Below are 27,829 nucleotides of genomic sequence, written 5' to 3' on the forward strand. Positions count from 1 at the left end.
AACTAAATGCAGCCACACGCCTATGAGGGGATACGTGCCCACGACCTGCACGTGTCATGAGGGATAGTTTTTTATCGCTAATTAAGCAGGACTTCTTGAACCAGAATTCGGTATTTGAGCACAGGGCTAATAATGTACAACAGGGGCAACATCTGTAGTATCCCTCTCATTCAGAAGGAACCATGAATCCGTTCTCATTAGGAGGGTTTATTGGATGTCACAAGAGCAGAGAAGTCGCTTCCTCTTCTCCGTGGTGCTCACTCCATCAGCATCATGTATTGGTCGGCGGTAGCAGCCACAGATTGGCTGATCCACGGTTGAAACACAGCCACGTTCGTAAAGATGCTCGGATATATACGATCATATTGGCTGGTGCACGAAGTCGTGTAGGATAGCAGGCCGACAAGGTAGAAGCGTCCGTTGACGCCCGCGGCCACTGCGGGACCTCCCGTGTCGCTCTGCACAAAGCGCAGGAGAAGTTGGTCTGGTACAGTATGGTATGGTATGGTATGGTATGGTATGGTATGGTATGGTATGGTATGGTATGGTATGGTATGGTATGGTATGGTATGCCTAAGTCAGTTTGTGTGGTTTAACGTACTAGAACTGCGAATGGATTATGCGAAGCGGCATAGTGGACGCCTCCGAATTTCAACTAACTCATTATGAGCAGCAGCAGACTGACACGCCATCTCTAGGACAAAGGCCTCTCCATATCTCTCCAATTAACCCTGTCCTGTGCCAGCTGCGTCCACCTTACATTCGCATACTTCTTAATCTCATCTGCCCACCTAACTTTCTGCCGCCCCTGCTACCCTACCCTTCCCTTCCCTTAGAAACAAGTCTGTTACCCTTACGGACCCTCAGCTATCATGCCTCACTTCTTCCTCATGATTTTGAGAAGCATGTCATTAAACCGTATTTTATCTCTGCCCTACTCTGCCCTCCTCCTGTTTCTTAATCTTACACCTACCATCCTCCTTTCATATCGCGCCGCGCTGTCCTTAACTTAAGCTGAAACCTTTTAGTTAGCCTCCACGTTTCTTCCCCTTAGGTGAGTAGCGGTATGATACAGCTGTTATATACTTTTCTCTTGAGGGATATTGGTAAACCGCCATTCATGAACTTAGAGTACTTGCGTGATGCGCTCGACTTCTAGCTGGGATCCTTAAAGCACACTGACATTGCAAGCACACGCACGCTTTTGTACGTCGCCTCGATTGAAATGCGGGTGCTGCGGCAGAGATTCGACCCCGCAGCCTTCGACTCAGCAGCACATCTCTATGTCACTGAGCCACTGTGGTATATATACATTTGGGTGAGATTTGGGTGGTATACATTTGGGCGACCAAATTCTAGGCAAACATGCGAGGCTCGTGCAAGTTGCCGAGAGATGAGGCGCCTGCATAAAAGAGCGAGTAAATTGTAGATGCCCTTTCCCGCCGATGGAAAAGCCTCCATTAAACATTACTGGCATGGGCTGTGAGCAAAATCAACATCTGCCTAACTTTGCCGGAGGCAGAAAAAATCCCTCTGCCATATCTGTCCGATTAACTCTTTAATAGCACCTAGGGTACCTTATTCCTATAAACTTCTTAATCTCCTCCGGCTAGAAGACCTTCTGTCGCCTCTTTCTACGCTATCCTTCACGTGGAATCCTGTGCGTTAAACTTAACAATTGTCGCTTATCTTGCCTTCGCATTATATTTACTGGCTATGCCCATTTGTTTTCTTGATTTCGACTCCAGGATTCTGCCCTTGATCCACTCTGCTCCTTTCAAGTGCCTCAACATTACGCATATCATTTTCCTTTCCATAGCTCGCTGCGTTCCCATTAACTTACGCTGAACCATTTTCGATAGCCTCCACGTTTCTGCGCCATAAGTCAGTACCGGTACGATAAAGCTGTTGTATATATTCCTCTTGATAGACACTGGTTGCTGGAATAGCAGCTTCGCTGTTCGTCATCTGAGAGTGCCTGCCAGGTGCGCCCCACTCCATTCTTATTCGTCTCGGTATTTCGATCTTCTGCTGCGGATGTGCGGTAACTATCTGCCCTAAGTAGATGCATTGCCGCACCTCTTCCAACACTTCGCTGCCTATCACAAACAGTTGTTCCCTTCCGGCACTGTTGAAGATTACTTTAGCTTTCCATTCGAGACCCATTGTTCTTCTTTGTTCCTCAAGATCATCGGTCATGCTTTGCAAATATTCTTGTGAGCTGCTAAGTAATGCAGTGTCATCAGCGAGCCGCATATTACTGCGGCATTCTTCATTATCTTTTATCAACACCTCATCCCAAAGCAGATCTCTGAGTGCATCCTGTAAAAACGCGCTGCAGAATACTGGAATGATTGTGTACTGTGCGGTGGCAATGCCCTTTAAAGAACCCCTGCAGGTCGAAATTTCCGCAGCCCTTCACTACGGCGTCTGTCACAGCCTGAGTCACTTTGAGAGTTTCCCATAGCATGAGCCGCTTTGGGATGTTAAACCCACATAAACCTATAAACTCCAGGCCTCCATTAAAAACACAAAGTACGTGGTTCATACGCACTCTACGCGCAGCCTGTCGACTGCGGTGGTACGTGTGCGGCCGTGAACAAGAAGTAGGGGCCTCGCTTGCCAGCTACTGCGGGAAATGAGGCCAGCGCGTGTCTTGGAAAAGTGCACACGGGATACAGAAGTGAAGGCTGCATCTGTGTTCCTATTTGACTCGTATAGTGAACTGCTAAGGTGAATGAGAACTATAACTTGGCTTTATAGGGCCAGTTACTGTAGAAAAATATTGAGAGAGGCAGCGAAGCACACAATGAAGCGGGGAGAGACAGATGACCGCTGGCGCATGTCAGGTAAAAGCAGTTAATAAAAATAGAAAGATGTAAAGATAACGCCCACTCCAGTGCGCTTGGCGTCACTTTGACATCAAAACTTCGCGCCTCTGATCACCAGCGCTACACATACACCGATGTTTCTTTTATCTTCGTGTTCATTATCGAATTAATTACTTTCGTCCGACTAAGAGGTGTCCTGAACAGCCGGCCAGCAAAGTGAATGACAGTGATTATTTTTTTCACAGCCCGAGGCAGCTTCCTCTAATACTAGACTGCTGCCAGAGCATTTTTCAACGAAGTAGCGAAACAACTCTGTTTCTTCCATGGAAAGGGTTGAGCAACAACTCGGGAAACTCTGATCCTTTTCATCTTCATCTTCAATGAAGTTACTGCAGCAGTTTTACCGCTCCCCACTTACTCCGTCGGCCCTATAAAGCCACCTAGTCTAAGGCCTAAGCGGGGTAGCCAGTATAAACTATTGCACTGCAGAGGACACATTCTCGAGAACTACCAGTCCGCCGTTCAGCATGACATTCTTGAAAAAAAAAAACAGCGCAGCAACAGGGACAAGAGAGAATACGACGATGGGGCAGGCGCTGGACCAGGAGCACGTGGACTAGGAGCACGCATGATCTACCCCAACAACACTGATAAGATATCAAAATCAGTCATGGTGGTCAAGATACGAAATTTCAGAGTCACAGTCAAGTACAATTTTACAGTCATGAACGAGGAGCGCCTGTCCCGTCTTCTCTCTTGTCCCTGTTGCTGCACTGTTTTCTTCAAGTATGTACCAACTCGCTCAACTCGCCGTTTTGCTGATGATATTCTTTGCACTGCATGAACACCAGGTGAAAGAGCTGGTTTTATGTCATGTCATACTGTGACCACAGTGATGTCAGTCAGCTAGCAAGGCTATTATGAACCCTTATCCCTAAGATAAAAGAAGACAGTTGCCGCAACTTTTGGTGCACATCCATGGAGCATATACATTTAAAAGTAAACATTTTGAGCTATGCGGACTGTCTACAGGTGCGGCCTCTGTACATTTCTTTTGCATGCTGTCACTTATAACATGACCTGACTAATGCGAATTTGACTACCATGCATTTTCTTTAGGGTAAACTTTTTTCCGTTCTTCTGTCGCCATTGGGCCGCGGACTGGTTGCAAGAATTATCAATGGCAAATACATATCTGTTTCGCAGAATATTGTTCGGTCTTCCAAATGACCGCAGTTCACTTGGCTAATCTCAGCACAGCATTTCCAGAAAGCATGCACTGCTAAAATTTTCGCCCTTCAGAGACATGTAGTGAAGCATTCTTGTGTAGAAAAGAGGCCCGATGCCTCCGAAAAGAAGGACGTTCACCGCACGAAGCCCTTCTGGGGAGTAATGAAATTTAAATATTACTTTTAGCCGGTAATTACTGTGCGGACTTCTTCTTTTATTCTAGTTTTTCTTCCGGTACGAGAGGAGGTGAGAGAAAATGAGTTTTCATGAGGCTACGCATAATATTCTCCTGACGCATTACTAGACAATTCGCATGTTACGTGCCATGAGTCAGCAGGAAGGAAATTAGAAGCCCCCTAGTGTGCAGCCCTATAACTATCATGTGGCAACAGGGAGAGCGTCCCATCCCAGGAGATGCCTTCGACAGACGGCGACAGATGGCGACAGATGGATGGCAAGCCTCCGGTTCCGGGTAAGAACAATACGCACGCTGCGTGCCGCAAGGAACGCGATTGCCGCAAGCCAGCGAAGCCTCGCAAGTCCGGAGAAAGGTCACCACCCTCTCCATTGCCGAGCTGTTTCAGAGAAATTCCCTTTCTGCTTTTTTCTTTGTTGCTTGCTTATTCCCGATACCCTCATATTGAAGCGGCATGGAAGTCATAGAGTACCACTTCTACCCCATAACATACGAAAATCAAGTCAGTGAGCAAAATGCAACTGTTTCGAAAGCGAACCAAACGAACGTTATCATGTAGTGACACACACTTAAAGTTGGTCTCCGATTTCTAATTCCGCACATCTGGTGGCCATGACAAGATGTCGCTCGACTTTAAATATCATAAATTCACTCCAAAATTTCTCTGCTCTTACACTTCCATTTTTTTTTTAATTCCAAAAGCACCTCGTAGAAAATTGCGTCTCCCTCTTACGCCGATAAGTGAGGCGGCTACCAATAATTTCTGGCAATCAGTGAAAATGCTAAATATGCAACAAATGCAAGTTACAAACCTCGCAGTAATTGTTGTCCACCCTCTTTGCGCAAAGCATCACAGTACCGTTGAAGCCGAACCGCTCGTACGGAACCTGGCAGTCGCTGTCAGGTGCCACCTTCACCACGGTGGTGTACATCGTCTTCTGGGGTCGCCTAGCTGTAACGCGCAGAACAGTCAGCGCTGCCTTCAAGGGCTACAGAAACTTTTACTAACGTATTGGACAATGTAATCACAGGCGCGTCAGGTATGGAACGAGATTAATATCCATGATGAACATTAATATCGCAGAAGGCACTTTATCACCTTCTTTTAGGACATCTGCTCCTATCCAGTCAGTGTAGTACGTCAATATATCATAAATTTCCTCCTCTTCAGTTTTTCTCGAAAAAGGGGGGGACATTTTGAACATGTTTCGCGGGAGGTGGGTTCTGAAAATGGATGCGGGTTCCCGTGAATTCTAATAGACGGCGCCGCACTTAAAAAGCTTTACATAACAGTGAAAATTTCTTGATTTTCTCCAAATAGTTCATTTCTCAGTACACAGCCAAAAGTTCTAAACGCAGGAAAACACATTTCAAGCGTATTTTGGAACCAAACTTATCAAATTCTAGTCGGTTTATCAAGATTTAAGGACCAGTCAATTTACCCTGCGGAGATCAAGAGGATATATATTTTGAAGGCTTTCAAAAAGTTTTGAATAGTCCTAAACAGAAAATGGCTAATCAAAATAAGTGAGGTAAACTGAGTATTCACGTGAAAAACCTCAGTCACTACTTCTGTCATCACTGCGCTTCTCCTACCCACACCTTTCCTGATAAAGTGCCAGGCCCACGTCGGACTAATTGGTGGAAAAAACCCTATTCAACTTCCGCAACTAACACTGAACTGCTGAATAATGTACTTTCTGTCTCTCTTGTAAACCCAGTCACTTGCATGGACGCTTGTGTCACCCCTTAATAGATTTCCTCCCTTCAAATGACTACAAGCCTAAAAGGATAAAACCTTCCCCTCTTCATTTCTTCTCTTATCCTTCTCGGGTCAGTATCCCCTAAGAGCATCCATCACACTCCAGCGGTTTGTCTTATGAGGATCGTCTATAACAATCTCGTACCTTTTTGTCGCTTTCGAGACGAATATTATCAAAAAAAGCATATATATTTATACACGTTATCTTTAAACTACTCTACACTAATTAGGAGAAGGCGCGGCTTTCAGCGCACACCAGAGCATGCGCACTCTGCGTCCTAAACACGATATAAAGCATTGAGAAATCGTGACCAGTAGCCGGCCATAGCCTTTTTTTTTCTGTAACGAACTCCGAAAGGTGTTCGCATAGGCATCGCGGCACATTTTGCAGCGTGGTCTTTTTATCTCACTGTTGTCTTCTTGTCCCCATCCGGCGACGATGACGTAGCGACCCTCAATGTCGAGCGCCTCCAAAGGGATGCAGACCGGCCGTACGTACATGCTTCGAATGAAGGGGCTGTCAACCTGTAATGAGGGAATTAAAGCAGGAGATAATCTGAAGAAAGGCACCTGGCTTGAACAAGCTCTAAATCACGCGTTCAAATAAATTGGTTTTGGGGTAACGAAAGGGCGCAGCAATTGTCTCGCTTCTCTGTAGACGCTTAATGTCTACCTCTTCTCCCGGCCAAGGGTTTTCCCCTTGGTCGGCCTCTCTTCCACAGGACCAGCTCCCAATCGATGTCTTTTTTCGCAGTGGAGTCACCAGCATTCCTGTGGCTTTAGTTCCAGCTGATGGAGGCGCCATTCGTTTGAACAACCCGGAAGCGGTGCAGGTGGTCCTTCAGTCTACATCGCCTCATTTCATGAGAATCACAGATGTGCGGCAGTTCGGCAAGGGTGGGATATTGTGCAGGTCACCGGACAAGGATTGTGTCGCCGACCTTTTGAGGTGTACCTCCTTCGCCAACCACCCGGTGAGCGCATTTATTCCGCCTCATCTAGCATGTTCCAAGGGCTTAGTCCGAGGTGTTGACTCTCGATTGAGCCCTTCAGAAACGCTGGAGAACCTCTCGTCTGCGGGCGTCATTGCGGTCCATCGTTGCAGCAGAATGGTAGAGGGGGTGAAAATAGCTACAGAGTCCGTCATAGCCACATTCGCAGGAGTAGTGCGCCCTTCAGAGATCAAAGTGTGGCCACTAGTGTTTCGAGTTGACGCATTTAACTCTCGTCCCCTTCAGTGTCAGAACTGTTGGAGATTTGGCCACAGCGCCAAAGCGTGCAAATCGGGCTCACGGTGCTGTGCATGCGGCGAAAGCCATGCTAGAGAAGAATGCCCTGAACAGCAAGAAAAATGTTGCCTGTGTGGTGGTGCCCACTCTGCCAACTGTCCTGATTGTCCTGCACGAGCTCAAGAAGTGCAAGTTCTAGAGATAATAGATAAACGTCGATTCACGCGACGAGAGGCCTTTTCCGCAGTCAAAGAAAGAGCCTCATGCTATTCTAGTGTGGCTGCCAAATGTCCACCTGCAATGGACGCCTCTTGGACACAGGCAATTACCGCTGCGGTTGAAAAAGCAGTGGCGAATGCAATGGAACGTATTATGGAAACGGTATCCACGTGCATCTCACAGGTAGTAGCTACCCAGATGACTAATCTGCTGCAAGCGCACGCCGCTCCGCTCTTGTCCTCTATGGTTTCGGCTGCTCCTCCACCATCTGTGGACATAAATAGCGCTCCACAGGGCCAAAGTCAGCATGAGCGACAAACGACTCCTGAAAAATCTCTCCCGAACAGCGTTAAGGACGCATCCTCTGATGAATGTGTTGAGATGGAATTCGATACCCGCGCCCAAAAACGAAGTGGGTCTCCTTTGAGTATCCCGGATCCATCTTGTCACCTGTCCAAGTCCAAGAAAAGTCATGCTAATCAAAATCCTAAAACCAGGATTCTCGAAGCGGCAGTTGCCGCTGCTGCACTCCCGCCAAGATAGGGTCGTTAAGTGTTCTTCAATGGAATTGCCGATCTATATCCTCAGCTTCAACAGATTTAATTTGCCTATGTAATCAACTTCAACCGGATGTAATTGCGTTACAGGAAACATGGCTTACTTCAGATATTAATTATCATCTCAAACATTACCGTTCGTTCCGGCTAGACAGGTCTTCACGAGGGGGAGGGTTGTTGCTGCTGATTTCCTTAAAGTTTTGTCACAGGGCCTTCATTTCTTTTCAGTATGCGGACCGTCAGTGCGAAATACTTGCGGTTGATCTCAGTATCCCAGGTCAACAGCCCTTTATTGTAGCTAACGCATATTTCCCTTCAGGTGTGCATGACACTCGGCCCCTTGACTCATTGATGTCTAGCAGCAGGTCTCAGGTTTTATTAGTTGGGGATTTTAATTCGCACCACGTGACGTGGGGGTTTAAAACAGATTGTTTCGGCTCTAGACTATTTGATTGGATTTGCGACAACAACATAGTCTGCAACAATTCAGGAATGCCTACATTTGTATGTGGTCTATGCCGCTCTGTTTTAGACTTAACTTTTTCCTCCCCAGGAGTCTCTGTCTCGTCTTGGGCGCCTGTTGACTGCGCGACAAACAGTGATCATCTACCGATTAGTTTCAGGGTTGCGTGTAACTTAACTCTTCCCGAACGACAACAGCGCACCTTCATAAATTACGTTCGCTTTAAAGACACTCTCAAATCAGCTCTCACAATCGATTCGGACCGAAACACCACTACGAGTTCCGAATATAAAGCTACACATATATGCTCAGTGTTGGAACGCGCAAGGCAAAAGTCTGAATTCATTGTCACAGGATCTAAGGATACTATTACCAATAATTGGTGGAATGCAGAGTGCACGCGTGCCTATAGACGGCGGAAAGCAGCCTGGAAGAAACTCCTCCTAAATCAATGCCCAAAACATTGGTTGGATTTTAAGTATGTCGCAGCAACATTTAAGCGCACTATCTCCCGCGCGAAGGAGGAGTATATTACAAGTCATTATGATTTTCTTTCTCAGTCAGGAAATAAACGGGCCTTGTTTAATTTTATGAGGAAAAGGAAAGTGATTCCTCCGGCTGTCAATATTGAATCCCTCGTTCAATCCCCTGCTGACATCGCTAAGGTCTTAGAGGGAATTGCGGGTGGCCTAGAACGTCGATTCACATCTGCACTTCATTATCCACCTACATTCTCATGCATCTCAAGTGATTTCATTGAGGTCACTATGCCTGAGCTTTCGCAAATTGTTTTGCGCCTGTCTCCAGCGGCTCCTGGCCCCGATAAGGTCACTACATCTATGATTAAAATTTTGTTTACCGAATCTCCTGAAGATCTGTTGGCTCTGGTTAACCATTCCCTTAAAGGTCCATGGATTCCCCATGAGTGACGTCTTGCGGAAATAGTTCCAATACTTAAAAAACAAGGGGAGGGTTTCACTTCTGACAACATACGCCCGATTTCATTAACATCGAATTTAGTGAAATTGGTGGAACGGGTCCTGCTTCGTCGTATCATGTATTTCATTTCTGCAAATGATATCTTGAATCCTTGTCAAATTGGTTTCAGGCCGGGCTGTTCGATTTGGTGTGCTCATACTGACCTTGAGAGCCGTATTAAATTAGCTCGCAGCACTAAACAGTTTGCCGCGCTTGTCACTCTGGATATCAGTAAAGCCTACGACAGCGTCGAGTACTCGATGCTGTTACACAGATTACAGGTCCTTAATTTCCCAAACTATTTCGTAGCCTGGATCTTTGCTTTCCTGGAAAACAGAGAATTTTATTGCTGCCGAAATGGTGTTTCTTCAAAGAAATTTCGACAGACAAGAGGTGTTCCGCAAGGCTCAGTTCTTTCCCCTGTTCTTTTTAACATCTTTCTAAGCTCCATTCCATGCATCCATAATGTGTCAACTTACGTGTACGCTGATGGCATCGCATTTTTTGCTTCTGCAAAAGATATTCACTCTCTGTATCAGATCTTGCAGGATTACCTCAATATTCTTGACAACTGGTTAGGACGTATTCATCTGTCCCTCAATGTGAACAAATGCGCCTTGTTGGTCTTCCCGGTTTCTCATCCTGTACATATCTGCGTTTCTTATAGAAATCATATAATTCCTCAGGTTCAAACAGTGAAGTATCTTGGAGTGATCTATGACTCTACTCTTTCCTGGCGGCCTCACATTGAGCAAGTTTCTGTAAAAGGAGTTCGGGCCATTGGCATCCTGCGTCGGCTTTGCAGCGCTAGGTCAGGGATGAGAAGGCACACACTTCTGCTGATCTATAAAATGTATGTCCGCCCAATTTTGGAGTTCGGATGTGTTTTATTCTCAGGAGCTCCTGCCTATAAACTTCGACCGCTTGTGCTCTTGGAGCGTGAGGCGTTGCGCCTCTGCTTGGGACTTCCAAAGTATGTAGCTAATGTTGTCCTGCACCTTGAGGCGCGAATTCCATCTTTATTAGCCAGATTTCGCCTTTTAACAGTCCAAACCTTTTTAAATTTGTGCGACTCTCCTCTCCACACATCCAATGTAATATTTCTTAGTCAGCCCGCAGTCTTTTTAAATGCCACCTGGTCTCGTTTGCATACTCCGCAGATATGTTTCGTGCAGTCTCTCCTCGATCCCTTAAACATTAAGCTCACAGATATCCATCCACTGCATAACATCTCACCTTCAGTCGAGATTGCATTTGATAACATTTTCCCATCGAATGCCAAGCTCCAGCCCTTTCCTCTCCTTCTCGGTTTGTTACAGGACCACCTAAGATCCTTTCCTTTTCATATTCTCATTGCTACCGATGCCTCGCAGGATCGTGAAAAGGCAGGTGTGGGCATTTTTTCACCTGCATTGGGATCGTCCTTTTCTCTCCGTCTCCCTGACTTCACTCCAATTTATCTGGCCGAATTATTAGCTGTCATTCTAGCCTTACGTAAATTAGATCCTGCCGTTTCCAAAGTCATGGTTATGACGGACTCTCTATCTATTTGCTTTTCATTATCATCACCCTCTGAGTCTCGGGCATTACGCCTCTTTAAGCAGCTGATCCCGCTTCATCTAAATTCGGTGAGGTTGCTTTGGGTACCGGGTCACGTGGGCATTCAGTTAAATGAGGTTGCTGATTCATTAGCAAGGGCCTCTCTCTGTGGCCCAATAATTGCTGTCCTGCCAACCTGCGCATATACAGCTGTGGTGAGGTTTCGCAGTTACACAATATTTCAGGAATTTTCAGCCTCGGCGCTTACTTCATCCCCCGAATACAAGCATCTTCTGCACCCTTGGAGCAGCAAAGACTGGAGTTCGCGCAGACTGGAGGTCTCTTTCACGCGTTTGCGATGCCGAGTTCCTCTGCTTAATCTCTACCTTCACAGATCTGGTTTGGCGGTTTCTCCACTGTGTCCATTTTGTGCCGAGCCTGAGACAGTGGATCACTTCCTGCTGTTCTGCCGCCGATTCTCTTCTTTGAGGAGGCGCCTATTAGAAAATCCGTTTCACCAGCTGGGTCTGCCTGTGTCCACTGAGGTTGTTCTTTCCTTTGGCGCTACTTCGCTTGGACGAAGCAACAGGAGTGCGCGCTGTGCAGTTCAAAAATTTCTTTTAGAAACTCAGCGACTCCCATGCTAATATTATTTTTTTTTCTATTTGTTTTCATTTTTGTGATTATCAAACTTTTAATTTATTATTATTATTATTATTATTATTATTATTATTATTATTATTATTATTATTATTATTATTATTATTATTATTATTATTATTATTATTATTATTATTATTATTATTATTATTATTATTATTATTATTTCTGTCTCTCTTTCAGTCAATACAAAATTGAACCATTCCATATGTTGCATTCAATTTTGCACATAATGCCGTCCTCCCATCTTCGATCTCCCTGCTAACAGGTCCCCTTTCGTTGCGTCGTCCAATCTGTCAGCCTATACCCTATTAATACTCCTTTATCTCTAAAACTCTTAATCATTCCAACAGTTTACCGCCTGTGTCTTGGCCACTCCCCCGTAGTGGGTATGTGCCATTCTACTTGAGGCCAACCAACCAACCAACCAACCAACCAACCAACCAACCGAAGCCCTTGTGACTTTTAACGTGCTCTCACACCGCCCAGCGCACGGGTGCCTTTTGGGTTCCGCCTCTTCATATAACTCTGATTATGAATCGCCTGCCACCTAAACCAAGGTGTGACGTCCAAAACTTAACTGAGAACTGGATACAACTGAATAACCGTGAACTTTAAAATAGAGAAGCAAGATTCCAGTTGTGGCGTTCGTTTCTTTCACGGTAGCCAATCTGACCGCAGGAGATGACCATCGACGGGTTATGAGCAGGTTCAGTTCATAGGCGGAGATGTTACACAACTTAGACGACTGTTTCTGCATGATTAAAACCTCGAAAACAGAAAAGCTGAAGCCCACTGAACTTGCCATACCGCTCACAGCCGTAGGTGTACAGAAAGCCCACCTCTCTTTTCTTACTTCAACTGACAAGACACGAGAGGGACTCGTGGTTTCTTTTACTTCGAAAAACAGAGGCACACTGGACGGTCACGCTAGTCGATTCTATAGAAACTAGATTCCATAAGAACTTTCTAGCCTTGGCTTTTTTATTTGGAATGGGTTCTACTCTTAGTGGAAAATAGAATTTTGGTTTATAGGGGTTTATCGTCCCAAAGCGGCTCAGGCGAAGAAGGACGCCGTAGTGAAAGGCTCCGGATAATTTCAACTACCTGGGTTCTTTAACGTGCAAAAGAGAAGAAAAGAAACAAAATTTTGGATGCCCTTCTAATATATGGATACCCAAACACGATCTGACGACATGTCCATCGGCGTCTTGAATGTCACAACATGCAAAATTTCACGAGAATACGAAGCATGCGTCAGCAGAACGTGTGCAAACAACGCACAGTACTTTAATCAGTGTCGAGGCCAAATATATCGGAACAGGATATATCAGACTATTCTTTCTGTCTAACATACAGAGCATACCCTAGAAAATTCCATCCAGAAGTAAAGTAGTACTATTAGTATATTTCAAACTCGAGCTAAGCGAAACATTCGATGTATCGAACGGAGCACCGGTTGACCCTGCAAGCGGCGCTTCTCCTAACGCAGCTTTCAATCACTCCGCGCGCAGAGACAGGTCGGCTTCACCGCATTGTAGATCTGCTGCCATCACTCGAGCATTGAAACTGCGTGACGAGGTGAATGTGGGATGTGCTTGGTGCTGGGGATGGTCTTCGGTCCCTTGTACTCCTTTTCCACGCTACATCGCCATCATTCGTTTAAGCCAACCAGCCAAACGCCTGACGTGTTTCGGTCACTTCGCTGCCGAAGACGTTGTGGAAACCAACTGCACCTTCATTTTATTGAGAGATTGTTCTAATTGTAGTATACTGGTAGCAAAATTGGACCGCTTAAGACAAGGAAAAGCTAGGTCCAATGCATCGTCCGCTGCTGCTTCAATGTAAAGCATGTTAGGCTTAATAACGCCTAGCGATCGGTGCATCGATAGGATACCAGGGGGCAGCACGTCACTATAATAAGCGTATCACTAGAGGGACCTATTTTCCTGCTTCGAGGTTGAAGATAAATTACCTACAGACATTTTTTTACTTAACGAATTATAGGCGTATTGAACTATTTATCGATTCCCTTCGTGTTCTACCTATCGGTACTCATCTTTAATGCTACAGCGCTGCACTCTTGCGTACACCTGAAGATGCTGTAACAACATATATACACCTGGCAGTCACAGTGAACGCTGCTTCAGTTACAGCCGCGGAATTTGTGACTGTCACATTTTAAACCCAACCAACAATTGATTATGGGCTTCTTAGCTCATCTTTCAAGTAGGAAAACATCACGAGACGCTTAACAAGCAAAAAAGTGTTGCTCCTGGATTTATGGCTGTGTCATTGTCTTCTGGCTGCGCTGCCGCAGTACTTGCTTTGTAAATTATTTACTGTCAGATGGGACGAGCGTGCTACTCTGGTAGTTTTTTACAGTTACATCATAATCTCTCAATGGAAAAAATTATGCCTAAATTTTTCTTCCAGTGCCGAGAAATAAAGGAAGGCAATTACTCTGAGGGAGAGTGCAATTTTCTCCCAATGAACCGCTCACCACATCTACGATGCATTCAACGATTTATTCAGTGGCGATGCTTGCTATCCTTCGCACTGTGTAACTACTGGAGGTTATTTAACACATCGCCACTAAGAAACTATAAATCAAATTGAGGCGGGTGATACCATGACCAGGGCGATGTCACTGCTAAGCGTGGTCTCCAAAAATTCCGGATGGATGAGGAAGTGGCTTGCTCTCACCCGGTACCCCCGGTACTTTTCTGAACTTGAGTAGTACACCGTTACCGATCGTGGGGTAGCGCCTTTTCTGGAAAAGATAATAAACTGGTCACCACGCAGCTCCCACTAATGATGCGGCCAACGCAGCGCCACCAATGCTTCCTCCGCAATGACGTCAGCTTTGTTATTTTTATTAAAAAAGTGCATGGGTCTACGTTTTGATACCAGGCCCTCCCCAGGCCCTCTGCTTCCCGACAGCTAAACCTCGTTCAGTAGGACCACGGCAGGGTCATGTATCGTATAGTTTCGGATTCGACACGCTTTGCTACTGGTAGCGTTCGAACTCGTGAGTGTTTGCGTGTAGTCGGCGCCAGCATGCTCACCATCTGCTGCTGATATGTGTGGCAAGCGCGCACACGCATATACGCATGCGCACACATATGCGCCCACATAACCATGCGCACACACACGTACGCTCGCAGCTCTGTCTAAACGCGGGAAGCCATGGCCGAACCGGGCAGAAGGTAGTTGGACTCCCTTTTTCATTTAATGTTTATGTTCTCCATTTTCCTTCAAGCACTGGTGCTGCGAAATTCGGCAAAAGAGCCAGACAACAACACTTCGCTCAAAAATGAAGGTAACTATGCAATATTCAAATGTTTTCGAATTAGTAGTGCCGCTGACTCAGGTGCGAGATTCTCCTCTGGCTGCTAGGGTACATCAAGGACTGCTAACAGCTCAACCACACGTAAACAAAGGCTGATGAAATAGAGAAAAAAAGAATTTTTTCCTCGCTTCCGCGGAGCCCTCGGCTTCTGTTTTCAACACTCACTAAGTAGCCTCGCCGTGAAGCGTATTTGGCTGCGGCAGTCCATTTTCCCCCCTTTTGCTGCAAGAAGATCAAGGGCGCAAAAAAGAAAACAGGAATGGACACAGTCGACCTGCTCTAAAATGCCTTCAAAACATCATGACCCCTAATCAGGTAACTCATATAGCTTAGGTAGTTATTGGAATCGCAAATCGCCGGCGGATATGCACAGAACAGAAATGCCATTTGGATGCTTGGGTTAGATGTTACGTTAGCCCAGAACAGGCCAAACACTGGGGTTTCCGAATAGCACTTTTTGAAAACCGAGTCGTGTACGACTCTAGTATGAAGACGGCGCGACCAACGGGGACAGCAGAGACATAGAAACGTCAGAACCAGCACCACTCCCAAATAAGTTTATTTCGCATCAAGCACGCTTTTTTGTGCGGATACCAGTCCGTTTCACAGATACACCAAAACTACAAACAATAGTTCATCGCCATTATATAGAATTACTACTGATGCTGTATATCAGACGTCTGCGTCAGGTGGGCATTAGAAGCCCATTTTGCCGCTATTCCGTTCACCGCAGGAAACGCCACGCAGAAGCTCTGTGTCCCTGGAGACTTTTCTGCCACCACTGGTTACGACCCAAATCATTAGATGGAAATTTCGACTTTCGGCCTAAATACGAAAGTCTTCGAATCAGAATCAGTCTTTATTTAGTTTTACATTTCATAAGAGCTTTATGCCTTGCAGAAGGAGGTCCCGCAGTCAGACTGTAATGGGATCTGTAATCGATCACCGTCATGAACCAGTTATCGCATTTGCAGCGCAAAAACTTTCCACCAATCAGCTTCACCTCCCGAATCATTCAAGCCACACCACTTATCGCTGGACTCGCAGGCATGACGCGGGGTAAGCTTTCCTGGAACACTTCATAACGTTGTGTAAACTGTAGAAAGCTGGCAATACTGTCCACGTGTATAGAGCAGTAAGATAGAGCAGTAGAGATCCTTTCTTTTTCTTGAGGTTGTGTCGACCGAAGTTGTTGCCTTTGATTTCATTTCACGTGTTAAGGTCCTCGCCTGTTTCCACGCCCATTTTAAAGCGATAGCGTTAAAGGCCTCGTTACGCAGAAAATTCGGCGTTGGCGCTGTGAGCGAAAAATCACGGGCACGGCTCTGGCAGGTCGCCCCCAGAGAGGAACCTAGGATGTAGCTGGGCTACCTAGGTCACGTGACCTTGAGGCTTCATCACAACCTGCCCACCGGATATTGAGGAAACTGTTAACCGTGGCAGGCGGGAGTTAAATGATTGGTCACTCGGGAAGAGCAACTTGGATCGCACAATGGCCACCGCTGGCAGCACCTGCCATATCGCAGGGCAGTGGCGCATCTCTTAACCGCTGCACGACTGCGCCAGGAAGCGTACGAGGACTCGCAGGGATCTATGAATGCTATGTAGAAAATTACCTTCTGCATATATGGGAATTGACCCATTAAGCTATCGCGTCCATACCATTAAGACGGAGCTTAAGTGTGTCCTCCAATTTTTTTTTTTTTTTTGTGATCTGAACCCTCAGAGCAGTATGAATCCATAAATAGGTACATATATATCAAAGGGACAGTCGCGCGTACCAATAATAAACAATAAATCGATACAAAGTAGACTATACAAACAGATTCACAACAGCAGATACCTGGTCAAGCACTGCGCGTTCGTGACGATATGCTTTCCCGTGACGATGGTTCCGGAACATGTGGCTTGGGTGTCTGCCATGCGTATAGCAAGGAGAACCTGCGAATACGCAAACAACGGAGTCAGCTGTCGCAACAGATGTCAGGAACAGCATTTCTTGCTCTCCAGAGTTAGCGAGCAAATACCACCATATTTATGGCGTATTCTATCGACCGTAAAGCTCTGTGCGGACCCTAATAGCCATCAAGAACTAAATGTCATGTTCCTTTGCTAATATTCCTACATGTCCAAAACTATTATGGCTAAAATGCAGCGGTCTGCCTTAAACCATCCACTTGGCGTTTGCTACAGAGTCCCGAAGAGTACCAAAAGCTCGCCCATAGCACGAACGATGCTGTAATCCAGGTTACCAGAAAACAACTCACTGCGTGAATTTCTCAGCGATTTGCAAGAAGCGAGTATGAAATGGCAACTTATGGAGCCACTAAGATGCATGACAGTGCGCAGATCTCGATCTAATTTTGAACCTAAGGTCAAATGATGCCCGAACCGTTTCGCGTTACTCATGGTAACTCAGAGATTCTGCATTTAATACAAGCCGAAAAACCCCGGACAATCCCTGCTTGTTTTCATGGCTGCCACCGCGTATTGAATTGCACTAAACAGGAAGAGCTACGCGGGAATTTTGAATGTTTGGCACACTCCAGTAGCTTAATAACGTCAGAAGAGAGCAAGTTACGTGCTGGGCACAGCAACCTAGCGATTTAGACGTTAAAAATACTGGCTATGAACACTATTTGACAACTTGAAGATCTTCGCATGACTGTAACTATATAGCGCGCTCTAGAATATCGTTTCAAATCTACACAGATACGCTCTCATCTTTGCCTATTATCAACATGCGACATGATGTTGTAAAGGAATAGCCCTTGTGGGGTTTAAAAGGGGGGGATAAACACGTATTCCCCGTTTAAGCGCGGCTGACACAGTTCAAAACCGCGCTGACCCCACCCCGTGGTCGCGTACGCTACTGAGCGCACGCCGACCACGGCGGGCCTTGCTCTGCGGGAACAAAGGAACGACACAATGGCTGACACAAGGCATTTATTGCTATAGCAACAATAACGCCAGCTAGCAACAAAATACACTGAGGAATCTAGGATGTCCGACTCACCAGCACGGCTACGAGCGAACGTCCGCCCACGGTAGGGCAAAGGGATAAACTCCGAGGCCCGACGGAACGAGCTGAGGGGAAGAAGTTTCCACACGAGGACGCCCGCGGCCAAGAGCGGAGCTTTGCGCGTGAACGTCCAACACGCTTCCCCACGCCGAGCAGAAGAGACCCCGTCGCTCCCCGCGAGCGCGCAGCAAAACGCCATCCGTGGCGCTGGTGTCGCTGCGACGCGAGCGCCCTCCCTTGTTAGTTACAGTAACCGAACCGAGAGGAGTGCTTTTCGGGGGGGCAGCTAACAACAGTGGGGTGCGTTGAGGGAAAGCGAACGCAGGGGACGAAGGCGTCCCCACATCCCCCCAACCTTAAATAGACCCACGCGCCTGCAAGTTACATGCTATGGAGGAGTCTCCTGGTCTTCATGCACTTGAGGCAGGTCGTGCAGCGGAGGTCACGCCGACAGTGCACGCAGTCTTCCGCGGTATTCCGAAGGCGGCCTCAAGGTCTCCGCTGGGACGACTCGCATGGCCCGCGGACTAAGTGCCCGCAGGCCCGCGAAGAGGAGGGCCGGTTGACCACTGCAGTCCAAGATTCCGCAGTAGTCGCCAGGGCAACAGCAGCCAGAGGTGGCTGCTGTCTGGTCCCGCCACAGCTGCCCCGGATGGATGCGGCGAACAGGATACAGGCCGCTCCGTCGCAGCAGGCGGCAGCGAGACGATGTGCACAGGACAGCAAGCCGCAGTGGCTCCGCTGGATCTGAAAGATTGCCAAAACACACTCCGCATGCCTTTAACGTAGGTCACGGGAGGGGAAACGGCGTACACAAAGGCCTGGTGGCTCAATGCTCAACTCGCTAGCAAAACGTGTCGGGCGGCTGTGCAACGCAAAGTTCGAGTGAACAAAGCCCTTTCTTGAGTTGAACGAGAATGCTCGGTTCATGCGAGGTTAAAAAAAACGGGTGGGCCAGCAAAGTGCGCCCCCTCTCAATACCACGGTCCGGTGGTCGTGTCACTTTTGACAAGGTGCAGGCAGCTATGAATAGCCTTAGGCCTCACTACCACTGTGAAGGTCGACGACCCCCAACAAAAGAAAGACCCGAAACGGGTTTCGTGCGCGCAGCCGCGAGGAGACATCAGCGTTGTGGGGTGGTCCTCCCCGCTCACTGCACGAAGCAGCTTGAGCGATCGGCGCCCACCGTATCGGACGGTGTCGGAACGCCCGGTGCCGAGCTGCAATACCAGCGAGCTCGTAAAGGCACCCGTGGCCCCAGGCCACCCGGCTCCCAGAGCCGCGACTCCCAGAGTCGAAAAAGAGACAGCGAGAAAATATATACAGAAAACTCGGACCACCCACGCGGCTTCCGTACTCACTCGCTTCGGGCTCGGCAACTCCGCGGGCGCTAGGCCTCGCGCTCCCTCGATGCGGACCAAGTGGTTCTTGAAGAAACTCCAGGAAGAAAACTTCACAAAAAAAAACATGCTGAGCATGTCGAAAAGTTCAAACATGCTGCAGCGCAATACACCTGGCACTCAAGAAAGCATGCCGCAGGGCCTAGCGATCAAAATTCACTCTAGGCCTCGCACTTGTCAAGTCCGGACAAAGAGCGTTCCTCGAACCGAACAGACTGTCGTCCAATGTTCCAAGAGCAGGCCCCACGTTGGGCTGCCAGATGTGGGGTTTAAAAGGGGGGGATAAACACGTATTCCCCGTTTAAGCGCGGCTGACACAGTTCAAAACCGCGCTGACCCCACCCCGTGGTCGCGTACGCTACTGAGCGCACGCCGACCACGGCGGGCCTTGCTCTGCGGGAACAAAGGAACGACACAATGGCTGACACAAGGCATTTATTGCTATAGCAACAATAACGCCAGCTAGCAACAAAATACACTGAGGAATCTAGGATGTCCGACTCACCAGCACGGCTACGAGCGAACGTCCGCCCACGGTAGGGCAAAGGGATAAACTCCGAGGCCCGACGGAACGAGCTGAGGGGAAGAAGTTTCCACACGAGGACGCCCGCGGCCAAGAGCGGAGCTTTGCGCGTGAACGTCCAACACGCTTCCCCACGCCGAGCAGGAGACCCCGTCGCTCCCCGCGAGCGCGCAGCAAAACGCCATCCGTGGCGCTGGTGTCGCTGCGACGCGAGCGCCCTCCCTTGTTAGTTACAGTAACCGAACCGAGAGGAGTGCTTTTCGGGGGGGCAGCTAACAACAGTGGGGTGCGTTGAGGGAAAGCGAACGCAGGGGACGAAGGCGTCCCCACACCCTAAAGTAGCCACACAGAAGTTCTTTACGCTCTCCCCGCGTCAGTTGATCAGTAAGCGAAGTTACCCAAAGCACAGAGATTTTTTTTTTCCGTTTTCCTCCCTACATTGTCATATTCAGCCTCCAAGAGTGACCCGCCTAGCGAATGCCGAGATGGTAGAACGAATACGACCTTTAGACGCCCGTAGGCTCCAATCCAGTGACAGTCCGAAGCGCAAAGCTGCTCTACTGCTGTATATAATTTGCAGCATCTCCTGATCTAGCTTATTGTGCACTCTGATGGAACTTGCTCTACTGACGTTTCTGTAAAGTATACTGTTCGGCTTGCCTCTAAGCTTCCTTTTTGCCCTTGCTGCCATCACCTTTCGACAGTTTACTCCCGGATCTTGCGCTTTACTAGTTTGGCTGCTACACTCTAAACAGAGAGGTGTAAAAAGAGAGTTAGCTATCATCTATCGCACAAACTTTTATGGAAGGGTGCGTGTTAAAGGAAACTTTACTCGCTTGTTACACCGATATAGGTGTATTCGTGTTAAGAGCGTAGACGGGATCCTTGACATGCCATCATGTACACACTGAACAGTGGGCCTCAACGCCTGGCGGCCACCTATCGAAAACATTTCTGTGTTGTTCCGCTTGCGCATTCCTTGTCTCACCGTGGCTCAGTGAGTGAGTGAGTGAGTGAGTGAGTGAGTGAGTGAGTGAGTGAGTGAGTGAGTGAGTGAGTGAGTGAGTGAGTGAGTGAGTGAGTGAGTGAGTGAGTGAGTGAGTGAGTGAGTGAGTGAGTGAGTGAGTGAGTGAGTGAGTGAGTGAGTGAGTGAGTGAGTGAGTGCTTTGGGAAACCAAAGCACCAGGTAATGATGTATAGATGTGAATAAGAATTGTTAAAGGAGTACTTCCAGTGTCAAACTCTGGGCGCACATGCATATAAATTGTCGGCATAATTTTGTTTTTGATATTGCCAATACTTTCGGGAAAATAAACTTTTTCCATCTCTTTATCCGTCACTGAAATTTTCTAGCAACATTACGTCCCTAATAAACCTCACCATTCACATAACCAGCTCGAGAAACTTTTATATTGAGCAGTAACGCGTTGTGGCGCCATCTGGTAAGTGCGGAGGAAGTTTTTTTTTTTTGCGCCTCTTTCCTCCTCAGTCTTTCGCGGCGGGCGCCCGATGGCGCTGGCTTCGAAAGTAATGATGAAAACGTGGTTTAGCGTCGGATGTTTTGTGAGGTCACCCCGTGCCCCACGTGATTTAAGTTGCACCCATGTTGTCAATATATGGCGGGCGGCGGTTATCCATGTCGTCTGTTGCTATCACAACACGCAAGCTCTGACAAAGCGCCGGCGGCATATTAAACTTTCTCTGCCCCTTTCACCACTTTTCCGAACAACTGCTTCGAAACGGCTCCACTCGTGAGGCATCAGCGCGGACAAGGCGCCTGGCTTCATCGGTGCCGCTATTGAAGGCTTCTTTGAAGTCCAGTGCTTGAGAATGCTGTGATTGTTCCGCCTACGCTTCCTTCCAGTAGCTGCTAAAGGGACTCCTTAAGTTCAGTGGAACATCTTTAGGCCGCCGCGGTGGCTCAGTGGTTATGGTGCTCGGCTGCTGGCCCGAAAGACGCGGGTTCGATCCCGGCCGCGGCGGTTGAATTTCTTTGGAGGAGAAATTCGAGGCCCGTGTACTGTGCGATGTCAGTGCACGTTAAAGAACCACAGGTGGTCGAAATTTCCGGAGCCCTCCACTACGGCGTCTCTCATAGCCTTAGTCGCTTTGGGACGTTAAAACCCCATAAACCAACCAACCAACCAACATCTTTACGGTATTTGACTACAGACTAGCGCACATGGAACTAATGAATGCTATGTCATTTATTAGACCCCGAGTTTTTTTGGGCGCAAGTTGTTATAGCTTTATTTTAGCCATATAGCCCTGTATTCTGCCATGAAATTTATACCATCAGCCTAAGGCCTTAATTCTTTACTCATTTCTTATTCTTAAAGGTGCTCTGAAGAGGAATCTGAACTCGTCTTTTTCCGCGGGAACTCGATCTATACGTTTCGAGCATTCTTAGAAACATCGGTTTACTGCCCTGTGTGGCCGATTTCCCTAATTAAACCGGATTAACGTGCGGCTCCCGCCTTTGCTTTTTGAATTCTCCCCGTACGGTGGGCGGAGTCGACCAACGCGTGGAGTGGCTATTGATGTTATCGCGATAGGGGACAAGTGCGCAAACCGAAGGCGGCTGCCTCAAGAAGAACCCGAGGATGGCCACTATGCAAGGAAGAGGTTATGAAGGGGCGGAAGAATGCACTACTTGAGAGTGCCTCCACCGCAGAAGGCAAAGCTTTATAGCTAAAACAAAGCTACAAAAGCTTTCGCTGATTCACGAGGTAAGCCGCTACGCCTAGCCCAACAAATTTTTCTTGAAGTTCCATTCTTCTATCTAGTGTCTAGGCACTCTAAGAGGCCTAAGTGGGGTTGCGGAGCCTGGCGTAACGACGGGGTGGGAAATAATCCGACCATGCTTGATTAGCAACGTGGCTTTCATTATAGCCCAGCTCAGGGCTCCGCGGAATTTCGCACAGCAACTGCTGTTACCACGTTCGTGACTTTATAGAACGGCACCAGCGTCCATGCGTACGATGAAAAGCTAGAAGACAACCACCAAAACTACTCTCACCCTTGAACGGAATAAAGCTTGCCGCACCCAATTACTCTCCTACCGACCTTCCCCTCCCTGCCTTTTCATATCCAACGACATCTCTGAAGGGCTCACCACCCATGGGTTCTGCGCCACCACGGCGTTCTCCGGTGCGACGACGTCGACGAATTTAGACGCCATGGCCTCGCCGCAGCCTGCATGCAACATAGGCGGATGAGGCTCCCTCTCGCGGTTTTATTGCGAAAGCAATACTACTCCCAAGAACGGCCTTTCGCGTAGCGGCGGCCACTTGGCATGTTCGACCTTTAGAATGACCTCTGACGTCATATCATGCCTAGTGACGTCACAGCGCGACGTCATACCAGGAGCGAGAGACGGGCTACCAACTCGGCTCGTCGGGTAACGGCAGCTGCTTGGCACGGCGCGCTGCGCTCCTCCCGCTAGAGGCGCTAGTGACGTTAGGGCGTGACGTCATACCAGGAGCGAGAGCAGGGCTACCACCTCGGCTCGTCGTGTAACGGCGGCCGCTTGGCACGGCGCGCCGCGCTCCTCCCGCTAGAGGCGCTGCATATGCAGTATAAAACACCTACTTTCGCAACCTACCAGGCTTAACCAAAGCTACCCCCCCCCCTCCCAATTTTATTCGCATAGTCGGTGACCTTCGCGAGAGAAAGCATGCGACGCAACCGACTTGCTTAATCAGAAAGAAGTGCCAATGCCAGAGAACGGCGCCGTACAGTTTCTTTCTTTAATTAGTAGCCCAATCCGTTTGTTCTAGTCCCTGTAGTAGGGTTCAGTTGCAACCCTGGAAGTTCTGAGCTTCGGAGGCCTGAGGACTACAGTTCTACTCATGCACGAAAAATTTGGGATACGAACGTTTCAAAACAAGCAAGATTGAATGACCCAGGTCTGAACATGGTGGGTGTAATTTTTCTGAGAACGGCTGTACAGCCGGCCAAATATTAAGCTGGTGTGCGTGACGGCCGCGTTTTGCTTTCTCCTGCACTTTAAGACGGACCAAACTTACGAAAATATGAAATCTAATCATAGGCTCCCCAAAACGGTGCTTTATATTCACCTGTCCGCAAGTTTTCTTCGTCGTAAAATACAGGAGCAAGCAAAAAGCGGCCGTCACGCACGCCAGCTTAAGGTTTGGCCGACTGTACATCATGACTAGGGGTTGAAGTTTTCGGTTTTTATTTTTTTTTTAATTTTCTTCGGTCTTTTTCTAGGGGGGGGGTTATTTCAGAAGGCAGTTTTCGTTTTTTTTTTGAGCGAATATAATTTTCGACAGGTGAATTACCCTTTCTTTTTCGGTGATACAATGTTGTACTCCTGTACGGTCAAATTTTAAAGCTTATTTTCACTTTCTTGTTAGCCTGATCGTTCTATTTACCAGTCATGAAGAGAGAAATTGTTAACTACCCGTTCAGCACTTATAGTTGTGCTTCAGATTGAAATCCTATCGTCAATAAAGAAAGTAACGGAACTAAAGTCTTGGAACGGTTATAAAGAAACGCAAGTGGAAGTTGATCTCAAAATGTACGATTGCCATGTTGTCGCTGGGTTGTTGAGCTTGGTTTAGCGAGGAAAAGGGGCGTCACATAGCGTGCGTGTTGACGACGGTGATGGAACTCTCGTTTAACCTTCGCGGTAGCCAGAACATGACACTTTTTAGCGACACTTAAGTATTATCTCGAGTGTCCTAACACGCAGTGGAGAAACGTTCTGAGCCAAGTAACTGCCAAAGCGGAAGATGACAGTGAAGAATTCTAGGCTAGCAGACTACGCTTGGCGACACCTTGTAGTCTCCGAATCTGCAGAGACGTGTACGGTACCGTAGCATTTCCTCACAGCGCGCAAATACTCTACATAACCCAACGGCACATCTCCTCATAACTCCCCTAGTTTCAACGCCTTGTTGATTTTCCCCATTGAGTGAATATCACTACTGCTCAATACCCAGCTGGATGCGGAGTGAATGTCAACGCTAGTGATCTTTTTCGGTTAAAACCAAATTTGTGATTTGAATTTACCAGCTTTAATCATTTTAAAGCGATTGCAGTGGGAGCCTCAGAGGGATGAAAATGCCGCAGCAGAAGCTTAATACACTGATAGGCTGGAGGCGAGTTTTGTCACCAGACCAGAGCATTCCCATCGGCTGATTCGCCGGGCAGAAGTGACGTCACTACCGGTAAAGGCATCAACAGCTGATGATACTATCACAATTCCAACGCATAACAACGCATAACGAAAACAGTAGTCCTTCTGACGTTTTTAAGCATGAAATGCTTTTAGCCCCCGTTGTCGGCAGTGTGGTGACGTCACGCCGAGACCGAGAGCCATCATCCGGGCACTGAAATCCACTCATCCGGGCACTGAAATCCAGTCATCCGGGCACTGAAATCCAGTCATCCGGGCACTGAAATCCAGTCATCCGGGCACTGAATTCCAGTCATCCGGGCACTGAAATCCACTCATCCGGGCACTGAATTCCAGTCATCCGGGCTCTGAAACGAGAACATCCGGGCACCGTACGAGATTTTAGATTTAACGAGACTCTCTAAGCCCTCCTACGCGACCGGCATGCAAGCGCCGGTTGGTCTCCAAACGAGACAAAAAATAACTGCTGCCAGTGCCTTCTCAATGTTTATCAAGTTATCAGTGGAGCTGTGGGTTTGATAATGCACGGAATTATATTTCCGATTTCTAATAACGCGTGCAAAAAGCACATAAATGCCACGTTACACTTCGTTGTCATACGTGATCTCTCAGGGGCTTCGCGCATCGAAGCAAAGCCGCGCAGGCGCACAGGGGCCCGGGGGAGAAGCGCTGCGTTCAAAGGGCAAGGCATCGCGCCGAACGGGTGGTGGCGTTCCTCCCTTCCTTTACGGTGCGGTTCGGGTGTCCACCGAGATGGCAGAGAATTACTGCGCCATTTCCTTTCCTCAAAAAACCTTGCGGTCAAATGGCAAGGCATCGCGCTGAACGGGTGGTGGCGTTCCTCCCTTCCTGTACGGTGCGGTTCGGGTGTCCACCGAGATGACATTAGGCCCGTAAACATTTCATGCTTACTCTACTCTCGTTTTTTTTAAGCATGAAATGCTTTTAGCTCCCGTTGTCGGCAGTGTGGTGACGTCACGCCGAGACCGAGAGCCATCATCCGGGCACTGAAATCCACTCATCCGGGCACTGAAATCCACTCATCCGGGCACTGAAATCCACTCATCCGGGCACTGAATTCCAGTCATCCGGGCTCTGAAACGAGAACATCCGGGCACCGTACGAGACTTGAGATTTAACGAGACTCTCTAAGCCCTCCTACGCGACCGGCATGCAAGCGCCGGTTGGTCTCCAAACGAGACAAAAAATAACTGCTGCCAGTGCCTTCTCAATGTTTATCAAGATATCAGTGGAGCTGTGGGTTTGATAACGCACGGAATTATAATTTCCGATTTCTAATAACGCGTGCAAAAATCACATAAATGCCACGTTACACTTCGTTGTCATACGTGATCCGGGGGAGAAGCGCTGCGTTCAAAGGGCAAGGCATCGCGCCGAACGGGTGGTGGCGTTCCTCCCTTCTATTACGGTGCGGTTCGGGTGTCCACCGAGATGGCAGAGAATTACTGCGCCATTTCCTTTCCTCAAAAAACCTTGCGTTCAAATGGCAAGGCATCGCGCTGAACGGGTGGTGGCGTTCCTCCCTTCCTGTACGGTGCGGTTCGGGTGTCCACCGAGATGACATTAGGCCCGTAAACATTTCATGCTTACTCTACTCTCGGTTACGGGAGAGGCAGAGAATTTTTTCACTTTAGTCTGAAAAGTCCAACCCCCTAATGATAACGAATAATGTGGAATGAAAAAAACCAACCAGGCGGTGAGGGAGTGTTGAGTGCCACTTCAAAAAAAGAAGTTTAATTGGAAGTTAAGCCCAACGAGATAAGGAATAAACAGGGCGCTGACATGCTTTCGACCGTTTCTTGTTCACAGAAAGATGCATGTAGTTCTAAGTACACGGCAAGTACCGCGCTTGAAAAGCCAGGCAAAAATGGGAAAGCAAGTGAGTGAATGATGAACACTTCAGCTGTAAAAGTCGTTATCCATTTCGGAAATGACACATACCAAAGAGCGGGTACTGGCAAGGGTTTGTCATAAGTGCCAAGGAAAATAATTCTAGACTACCTTTCTTCCGTTTGTCGCACCTTTCTACAGGTAGCGCTCTGTCACGTGCTTTAATTTAAATGTAATTCCTTCTCGAACTCGAAAGCGCCAGTTCCAGTGAGCGCCTCCTGTGCCCGAATGTAAACACCAAGCCTTTTAGCTTTCCTTACACTTAAGTAGCAATCAAACGTTGTGAAAACATTCAACGGCTGTTGGGCCTTACCTTCCGAATTCAGGCTGACGTTGAGACGACCGTTTTCCTTCGGTGTCCAGGGTTACCAGACAAGAAAGAAAGCAGTGAGTCAATTCGCACCGTCTCGCCTTTCTCCACGCACTTGAAATTACAATGCAGCATTCATGAATAAAAAACGACCCACCTCTCCATCCGAAACACGTGCTGCTCTTGTGAAGTAGATGTGAGACAGCGTTAACCAAGTCGCCAGCAGGAAAGCCATTTTCGTCTGCAAAGCTGATGTTAGGGCTGTCCCTCCTTTAGAAAGACAGGAATGGTCAGGTAGGGTTTTGTTTTGAAATAACCGGCCGCAGCGCAGCTGTGTCCATCGCTGATGAGAACAACTAGTGGGCTTGTGTAAAAGCCTTTCACCAAGGTGTCCAGCTGCCGGATTTGCGGAGGGTGCACAATGCGAAGCTCTTTCAGTATCCTCTCTGCACAGCTGCAGGTTTGGTTTCACACGAGCGGTTC

The 27,829-nt window shown here is 47.9% G+C and overlaps 1 protein-coding gene across 1 annotated transcript; it reads right to left on the bottom strand.

The window, feature by feature from the left end:
• Window positions 1–257: 257 nt before the first annotated feature.
• LOC149328665 (trypsin iota-like) lies at window positions 258–27,581 on the bottom strand. Its single transcript, XM_089559056.1, has 8 exons — window positions 27,504–27,581; window positions 27,350–27,386; window positions 23,077–23,156; window positions 16,860–16,957; window positions 14,296–14,437; window positions 6,430–6,544; window positions 5,070–5,209; window positions 258–458 (listed from the first exon to the last, which is right to left on the bottom strand). Exons 1-8 carry the CDS (start codon window positions 27,579–27,581, stop codon window positions 258–260), a joined length of 891 nt encoding a protein of 296 aa, XP_089415182.1.
• Window positions 27,582–27,829: the final 248 nt, after the last annotated feature.

The sequence above is a fragment of the Amblyomma mixtum genome, chromosome 9, assembly GCF_055824585.1.
Source record: "Amblyomma mixtum isolate Tamu chromosome 9, ASM5582458v1, whole genome shotgun sequence".
In the NCBI taxonomy this organism is placed as follows: Eukaryota; Metazoa; Arthropoda; class Arachnida; order Ixodida; family Ixodidae; genus Amblyomma; species Amblyomma mixtum.

Excerpts from the sequence above, each read along its gene's own strand:
- LOC149328665 (XM_089559056.1), bottom strand. The coding sequence starts at position 27,581 with ATGGCTTTCCTGCTGGCGACTTGGTTAACGCTGTCTCACATCTACTTC. Across the intron at positions 27,387-27,503 it reads CACGTGTTTCGGATGGAGAG|GAAAACGGTCGTCTCAACGT; the intron begins GTGGGTCGTTTT and ends TGGACACCGAAG. Across the intron at positions 23,157-27,349 it reads CGTCAGCCTGAATTCGGAAG|GCTGCGGCGAGGCCATGGCG; the intron begins GTAAGGCCCAAC and ends TGTTGCATGCAG.